Here is a 9,018-nt window from a genome sequence, read left to right as displayed (position 1 = left end):
AGCACTTGTTTGATGATTTTTTTTAGCCGATGTATTCCCGGCATCTTTCCTTGTATTTTATCATTTCAAGTTGGAAGTGTTTTGAACACCTTCCAACTTGAGGGGGACTATTAGAGATACTAGTTTGTAGTAGTATATATACTTGTAATAACCCCATTAGTGGGATAACTTTTCACTCATTTGTAATATTTCATTTCTATCAATACAAAGAGTTTGTTAGCTTTTCTCTCATTCATCCATGGATGCAATGTTTCCAAACAAGAAGAGAGGAGAGAGAGAGAGAGAGAGAGAGAGAGAGAGAGAGAGAGAAAGAAAAGGAACATAGAAAGATGAAAGAAGAGAAAAATTAGTGAAAGTGAAATATCTTTCTCTGAAGTGTGAATGAGTTCCTTATGGTGTGTATACATACATGTATATAAATAAGTAAAAAAATAGAGTATATAATGTAAGTGTGTGTGGTGTTGTGAATTCGTTGTGAAAACCACACCAATAAAACTTGATGTGTGGAGCAAATTAACACCAAGCAATCAAATGAAGCGGATGACAAAATAATTCAAACAAAAATAACAGCGAGAGATAAAGGAAGAAGAAGAAGAACACAAGAATCTGTTTACCCAGTTCGGTCTAATGATGACCTCACTACAAGAAAACTTGATTTTAGCTTCAGATTTTAGAGTCGGCCCCCGACACCGAGGCTAATATTGTTCATGTAGAGTCGGCCAAGCTCACTCTATATGAATTTATGATTTTTCTTTCTTTTTAAATAATTTTAGAGTCGGCCTAGCCGAGGCAACACGTTTGGGTCCCACATATTAATTTTTATAACAAAATTTGAGTTGGCCTATCCGACTCCATTCTTTTTGCTAATAAAATTTAAATTTATATAAAAATTACTATAAAACTATTTTTATTCAAGTCAATGAAAATTTTACCCTAAATTTTTTCCCACACTTTTTTCCCTCTCTTTACTCAGTAAAAAAACACCAAAATATTTTCCCTCTTTTTTTTTCACACTTACTCACTAAAAAATTAAATTAAATCATTTACCAAAATAATCTCCACCACTCATCTACAAACCCTATCACTTTTCATCATACTCAATACTCATCTCTCTTCCTAGAATCATTTTTCACCACTCAGCTGCTTCTCACCGTGCCCTTCACCCACCGATTCACAGTTCTTGCTGGAATCACTTTTCACCACTCAAAATAACTTACTCAACCCAAATCCTTCATTAATCACACTCATGTATGAATATGGGATGAAAAAACTGAGATGGGTCACTCATTAGACCTTCTTCTTCGTTAACCCTTCTTCTTCGTCAATCACACTTCTTCTTCTTTAACCCTTCTTCTTCGTTAACCCTTCAATCCTTCACGTTCACTCATTCAACTTCAGAAAATGCAACTGGGTCACTGATTCTACTTTAACCCTTAACCCTTCTTTGGTGAGTCACTAATTCAACTTTAGAAAGATCCAAATGGGTCACTGATTCAACCTCTCACAACTCTCTTATTTCAATGTTTTTATTATTTGATTAATAGCAGGTTTTGAACTTGTTTGTTTATCAATTTTTTTCCATGTGTTTAATTTATCTTAATTTTTTTCCTGGTGTTTTTATTATTCGTTTCAAATACTTATTTTTTTTTATTATCTGGCTCTTAGAAGGATTAATGTTTATGATTAACATAATAAGATGTTGTGTAGCTATGTCTAGCGAGGCTTTTGTGTCTGTGTCTAGGTGCCTTTTTGGTTATGTTCTGGGACGTATGGGATAGTTGTTTCTGGTGTGACTGTCCGACTGGGTTGCTGTTCAGCGTGTCAGCTAACAGGTAGCAGCAGGGCAGTTTTTAGCTATTACATTTGCTGTTTTCAGTTGTGGGGTAGTGGGGTGAGGCAAGGGTATGCATTTGTCTACTGGCTTCGGCTTGGTTGGTGATATGTATGTATATTTTAGCCTCATTTTTTGCTACATGTCTTTTGGTGTGTTAGTTGTTCCGTATATTTGCGGCACCAGTTGATTGTATTTCTGTTTTTTCCGCGAGTGTTAATGCTCCTTGCATTTTCCTCAACGTGAATAATATTTGGCGTTTCAAAAAAAAAAAGAGATGTTGTGTAGCTAATCCAACATTTCGAAAATATTACTATAAAAATCGTTCATCCGTATTCGGTGTGTGTTTTGAAGTTGTCTCTCCTTGAAATTCCCGTAGCATGTTTTCTCCAATAATAACAAATATGATTTTATTGAAAGGTACCGGCGGTGGTCTTGTGATAGGAGGTGGGCTTGTTTCACTTTCACTGTATTTTTTGTTTTAGAAATTAGAATAGAATCTTCTTGGCTCTTCACCGTGTAGAGAGAGTGTGAAGTTTGAGAAGTGTGTGATGATGAGTGAGTTTATAATTTGTTTTTTTTTTTGGTGAATTTTGGTAGTCATGCATAGTGGATTAATGTGTTGTGTAAGATGCAAAACATTGTAGGGATTGTTGGATTAAAAGAAAAATATTATAGATAACTCAAAGTTTTCAATCTTTTTTCTTCTATTATTTTCTGCTCAATATGCAAATTATATTTTTATATAATTTACTTTTTTTGTAGCAGTTTAAGAGACTTTCTTTAGTATGTTCATATTTGGAAAAGTTTTATTGTATTTTCATATTTGGGTAAGTTTGATTGAATTGTTAAACATTTAAAATTATATTTTCATTCTAGCATCCAATGTGTGATTTTTTTTCATAAGATTATATTATGCATTAGTTTGTGTATGACTGCCTGATTAAATGTTAGTTTTATCATGAAAAACTATAAGCAATGGACATTTAATAATATTGGTTCCTGTGTTATCCCCAATTTAGCTTCAATACTCTGACATTGTTGAACTTAGGTCCCTTTCCTTAGCTGCTGTAGGTTCTTTTCTGTGTTTACGCACTTCATCAGTTCAGAAAAGGTGTAAGGAAGTCGGTGATAGTTTAAATTTTTTGGTGCATTTTTAGTAAAAACAGTATCAACCATTCATAGATTTGACTGATTAATCTTTTCGAATTTGTTCCTTTCAACACTCATTCACTTCATTATGGTTGGGTATTAGAAATCATTATGCTGGGTATTAGAAATCATTGACTGCGAATTGAGTTTGCTATGGTTTCCAACAACTTCAGATTAAGCAAGGCATTTTGTGATTATTAATACTTTCCTGCTTGCTCTGATAGTCATATCTTGTCTAGATGTTCATGTAAATTATAAATCTGAATTATGAAGTTTTTGGAATGTGAAGTTGTGTATGGTTTAGTTATTTACTGATTTTGAATGGGGAAAATAACTCAAATTTGAATAATCTCTTTTTACCTCTTGTTTCAGCTCTCGCTCGCAACTCTCGCTTTACAGCCCTTGGTCTTCAACTGTTGTCCTGTCCTTCGTCTATCTCTTCATCACAGGTAATCTTCATTCAATTTCCTGAGCAAGTTCCTCATAATCCGTTGAAGCATATATTTTGCATATATTTTATCGGATTAATCTATGTATGCAATACATGTAGTTGTTACTGTGGTAGTATCAATTGAGCTTTATACATATTTTGTTTGACATTTTTGACAAACCACTATTTAGTAGCACTATTTGGTTGCAGTAGCAGTAGGGGTCTTGTGGTCAGTGGATCGGTTTGGTTTTGTGTTGGTAATGTCTGTGCGTGCTTTGCTTTAACGATAGGCCATTCCGGTGTTTCTTTTCTTGTTGTCTGCTGCTGTTTTAGCAGATCACAGCAGCTGCTGCTGTGATTTTTCCCTCCCTGGTGCGGCTGCATTTTGGTATTTTGGTGTGTCCCTCTTTGGTTTTGCGTTTAGACTATAGGGGTGGGAACATGGAACTGAAATCAGGTGCCTTGAATTAGATTTCAGCGTCATAACTTTTATCACTTGCTTGGCTTTTCTCTTTTGTTGGGGTTTCGCCGTCTTTGCCTTCGGTGGCTTTTCGGTGTTTTTTTAATTTGGTGGATGTTATGCCTATATGCAGCATCTTTGTAGTTTTTTCACTAGCAATCCAAAGTTTACACAATTTAAGTTTTAGTGTAACTTTATTTCTGGAAGTTATGGTAATCTTCATAAGTATCTTACTCCCAACAAGATGGAATATACAATAGCAACGATTCGATCATGGCAGAACTGTCCTGTGAGTTGTGTGTAGCTTGCTGATCTGGTTTGGTGCCTTTTTGTACGCTGCATACTGATCTGGTGTTTTAGATCAGGGACTTCTGTTGTTAGTTTTGTGTTGCGGCTATAGTGGTAGGTGGGGTGTACTTGTGTGCTGCCTGGTGTAGTTGTTTCCTTGCCTTATGAATGGGTAGAGATTTGGGGTTGTGGGTTTGTGTACAAGCCTTTTCCTTTCCCAGCTTTGTATTGTTGCTTTGCTTCACTCATTGATCACTTCTTGTGTTGGTGTAGTTTTAATAAATTTTCCACTAAAAATAAAAGAGGCAAATGTTTAGAGTCTAGTCAGTTGATGCATGTCACTCTAGGAAGGTGGTATTTTATTAGGATTGATTTTCTTTTCATAGTCTGTTTTTTCTCTATAGCAATTTTACAATTGTTATAGCACTTTTAGACAATTTTGTATAATTTTATAATAAACGCACCCAATTTTTGCTTCATGTCTTTTTGCTTGTTGTTTCAGATCTTGCTTTGCATCACTCTTCAACTCTCGTCTTGTCCTCCGTCAATCTCTTCAACTCAGGTAAACTTCATTCATTCTCATAATATCCTTATAATCCAACGAAACATATATTCTGCATTTAAAAAAGAAAACAGATTAGAAAATGCACTCTGCTCATGTTTGTTCTAAATTTAATATTGGCAGGTTTGCTAAATCCCCAATTTTAGTTTGATTTCTATTTGTTCTAAACTTAATATTAGTTTGTTTGCGTATGATTCAGGATTTAGTAGGATTTAAAAATTCAGAATTTTTTAAAAAAGAAAACAGATTAGAAAATGCAATTTGCTCATGTTTGTTCTATATTTAATATTGGCTGGTTTGCTAAATCCCCAATTTTTTAGAAAATGCAATCTGCTCAATATGATCAAACTTTATAATTAGTCCTCTTCACATATTTTGCCTAAAAATGATAAAATAGTTATCATTTTGGAACCTGGAATAGCAGATATTCTCATCTTTTGACTAAACATGACATAATAGTTTAGAAGTGAGCTTCTGATAACTTAGTGACTAAAAAAAACCCATAAAGACAATCACTTTTTTAGTGATTTGTACTTTTTTTCTAACTTATTTTGTGGCTGACAAGTTAATTGTTTGCCTTATAGAAAATGGATCGTTCTTGGATGTACAATAGGGTAAATGCTAATAGGCACGGATTGAAAAAAAAGTATGTCTGTGGTGTTCAAAAATTTGTGAAGAGGGCTTTGAAACAACCGATTTGTATATGTGAGGGAGGGATAAGGTGTCCGTGTACAAAATGCAAGTGTACCAAGATATCTACACCTGTGAATGTTAGACTTCACTTGTACCAGAATGGATTTCAACCAGAATATTGGATTTGGACTGAACACGGAGAAGTGAAACCCAGTGTTGATGAGAGTGGTGGTTTGGGTAGTAACGACCATGTGCATCATGACGACCAATTTGATGCGATGGATCAGATGTTGTATGATGCTTTTAGGCTTTATGAAGATGTCCCCCATGCAAATGCTAACAAAGGAAATGAGATATTGGCCGAGGATGAGTTGCCTAATACAAATGCTAAACAGTTTTATGACAAGTTGATATCCTTCAACAAGCCCATCTACGAGGGGGCTACCGAGTCTAAGTTATCCATATCTGTCAAACTTCTGTCAATTATGGCTAACTGGCATGTTCCACAAAAAGGTATAGATTTTTTCGCACAAATGCTTAAAAATGTATGCCCAGTTAAAAAATGCTTTCCTGAGAATTGTTACCAAGCAACACAGCTGGTGTCTAAGTTAGGGCTGAAGGTTGAGAAGATTGATTGCTGTAAGAAAGGTTGTATGTTATATTACAAGGATGATAGTAATTTATCTGAGTGCAAATTTTGTTCTGCTCCTAGGTTCTTTCCTCGTAGGATTGGTATGGGAAAGTACAAAGATGTCCCAGCGAAGAGAATGTTTTATTTCCCTATCATTCCTAGATTACAAAGATTGTATGCATCAACCGGGTCTGCATCTGAAATGAGATGGCATAAGGAAAATAAAAACAATTCAAACCAGCTTCGTCATCCGTCTGATGGAAAAGCATGGAAACACTTTGATGAAGTATATCCTGAATTTGCTAGGGAACCAAGAAATGTAAGGTTAGGTTTGTGTTCAGATGGATTTACTCCTTACATTCAAGCGTCTGCTGGTCCGTATTCATGTTGGCCGATAGTAGTTACCCCTTACAATCTTCCCCCCGAAATGTGCATGACAAAACCATACTTGTTTTTGGCTTGTCTCGTACCTGGACCTAACAACCCCAAAGAAAAGTTGGACGTCTTCTTGCAACCATTGATTGATGATTTACAGCAATTGTGGTCCAACGGTGTTTTGACCTATGACATATCCACTAAACAAAACTTCATAATGAAAGCGTGCTTAATGTGGACAATTAATGATTTTCCGGCCTATGGTATGTTATCTGGATGGGGAACACAAGGTAGGTTGGCATGCCCTCATTGCATGGGAGACACAAAAGCTTTCTACTTGACAAATGGAGGCAAGAATACTTGGTTTGGTTGTCAACGTCCTTTCTTGGCAGCTGATCACCCTTTCAGAAAAAGTAAAAGAAGTTTTATAAAAAATAAGGATGAGAAAAAAGGTCCACCTCACATTTCCACAGGGCAAGAGATGTGGGAGGCAGTAAGTATCTTTCCAAAAGTGACCGAAATAGGTTGGGAGAAAAAGCTGAAAGAGTTGAATAATTCTAGAAAAGATTATAAGTATGGAGTTCATCATAATTGGAGAAAACGAAGTATTTTTTGGGACCTTCCATATTGGAAGGACAACTTGTTAAGGCACAACCTCGATGTGATGCACATAGAGAAAAATTTCTTCGATAATATATTTTACACTGTCATGAATATTAAGGGCAAAACAAAGGATAATGAAAAGGCGAGAAAAGACATGGCTGAATGTTGCTTTCGTGGGGACTTGGAGATGCAGGCTTTATCTAATGGAAAGATGGGTAAACCAAAGGCAGGTTACACTTTGACCAAATCTGATGCCAAGCTTGTTTGTAAATGGCTTAAGGAATTGAAAATGCCAGATGGCTACGCTTCAAACCTTGCAAGGTGTGCCGATGTCGAAAAGGGTGTAGTGCATGGGATGAAGAGCCACGACGGTCATGTTTTCATGGAGTGTTTACTCCCAATTGCATTTCGTTCCTTACCAGATTTGGTTTGGAAAGCATTAACCGAGATAAGTCAATTCTTCAAGGATCTTTGTTCCAATACATTGACGATGGACAACTTGGTTAAGCTGGATCAGAACATTGCAATTATCCTATGCAAGTTAGAAAGGTTTTTTCCACCAGGTTTCTTTGACTCAATGGAGCATCTTCCAATCCATCTTGCCTATGAAGCAATGCTAGGTGGTCCTGTGCATTACCGGTGGATGTATCCATTTGAAAGGTAATTGTTGTGGTTGATTTTATTGAGATTACATTTTTATTATAGCATTATAAACATGGACTGATCGAATGTGCAGATTTATGGGAGTCTCAAAGCGGGCAGTGACAAATAAGGCTAGGGTTGAAGGTTCCATATGCACTGATTATGTACACCGCGAGATAGCTAATTTGTTAGCTCATTATTTTAGCTCATTCAATTTGGTGCCAACCACAAGTTTAAGTAACAATTCTCGTTCAAAAAGTGATGTTATCCATCCTACATTATCCATCCTACAGAACAGTGGTCGACCTAGTGGAAAGTCTGGAAAACATTATCTGACTGATGAAGAATGGAAGTCTGCTCATGTACATGTCTTGATTAATTGTGATGAGATTAAACCATATCTTGAGTAAGTATATATGCATCATAAAAAATCAATCATGATCTTCATATATACAATAACATATATTTACTTGTGAATTGTGTGATTAATGTCAGTAAATTCTTGGAGGATCACTCAATCAATATGGAAGACTCTTCAGGACGTATACATACAGAATTTCCCATATGGCTGGAGAAATATGTAAATGAGAAGGCAAATGGAGTGACCAACAACGATATAATTGCCTTATCTCGTTATCCTTCATCAATGGCAATATCATGGAATATCTATTTTGTCAATGGGTACAAGTTTCACACCGAGGCTTGGAGCGAAGGTAAAAAAACTGTCAATTGCGGAGTGCACGTAAAGGGTCTTACTGAAGGAGGAGAAGATGATTATTATGGAAATATCAACCATATCTATGAACTAGATTACTTTGGTTTGAAGGACAAAGTTGCACTTTTTTATTGTGAATGGTTTGACCCAACAAGAAATGCAGGCACAAAAGTTCACCCACAATACAAAATTGTCGATATTAAGATGGATAAACGTTATCGTCCTTATGATCCTTTCATTATTGCACAAAAAGCAAGACAGGTGTATTATGTTCCCTATCCAGAAATGTGTACAAGCATGCGTGGATGGTGTGCAGCTATCACAACAAAACCAAGGGGTCATGTGGAAATTGACAACATTGAGGATGAAATGCCTTATCAGTCTCATGACACGTCAAGGTTTTGTCTATCGCGTGTTACACAACCAGTTTGCTTGTAGAAATTTTGAGCCAATACTTAATGAATGTTTACTTGTTGAATTTGCAGGAGAAGGTATCTTGGGATCCTCGTGATCAAGGTTTTGTCTATCGCGTGTTTGAACAAAAAGGAGCTAAACGACTAACAGACATGCTTACAAAGGCAAGGAAGAAAGGGCGGCCTAAATGGATAAGTGTGGAAGCTTGGACTGGTCTTGAAACCTACTGGAAAACAAACCCTGCTTTTTTGAAATCCTCCGATCAAAATAAGACAAATCGAG

The 9,018-nt window shown here is 36.1% G+C and overlaps 1 protein-coding gene across 1 annotated transcript; it reads left to right on the top strand.

Moving 5' to 3' along the window:
• The first annotated feature begins 949 nt into the window (after positions 1 to 949).
• Positions 950 to 8,017, top strand: LOC146935867 (uncharacterized). The gene is made up of 5 exons (XM_085750931.1): positions 950 to 1,447; positions 3,356 to 3,432; positions 4,664 to 4,723; positions 5,308 to 7,625; positions 7,702 to 8,017. The coding sequence occupies exons 4-5, from the start codon at positions 5,311 to 5,313 to the stop codon at positions 8,015 to 8,017; spliced, it is 2,631 nt and encodes an 876-aa protein (XP_085607057.1). The 5' UTR covers positions 950 to 1,447; positions 3,356 to 3,432; positions 4,664 to 4,723; positions 5,308 to 5,310.
• Positions 8,018 to 9,018: the final 1,001 nt, after the last annotated feature.

Source organism: Medicago sativa, chromosome 3 (genome assembly GCF_051527215.1).
Source record: "Medicago sativa cultivar Bolivia chromosome 3, Bolivia_mono, whole genome shotgun sequence".
Classification (NCBI taxonomy): domain Eukaryota; kingdom Viridiplantae; phylum Streptophyta; class Magnoliopsida; order Fabales; family Fabaceae; genus Medicago; species Medicago sativa.
The sequence above is the reverse complement of the archived record's forward strand: the minus strand, read 5'-3'. Positions and strand labels throughout refer to the sequence as shown.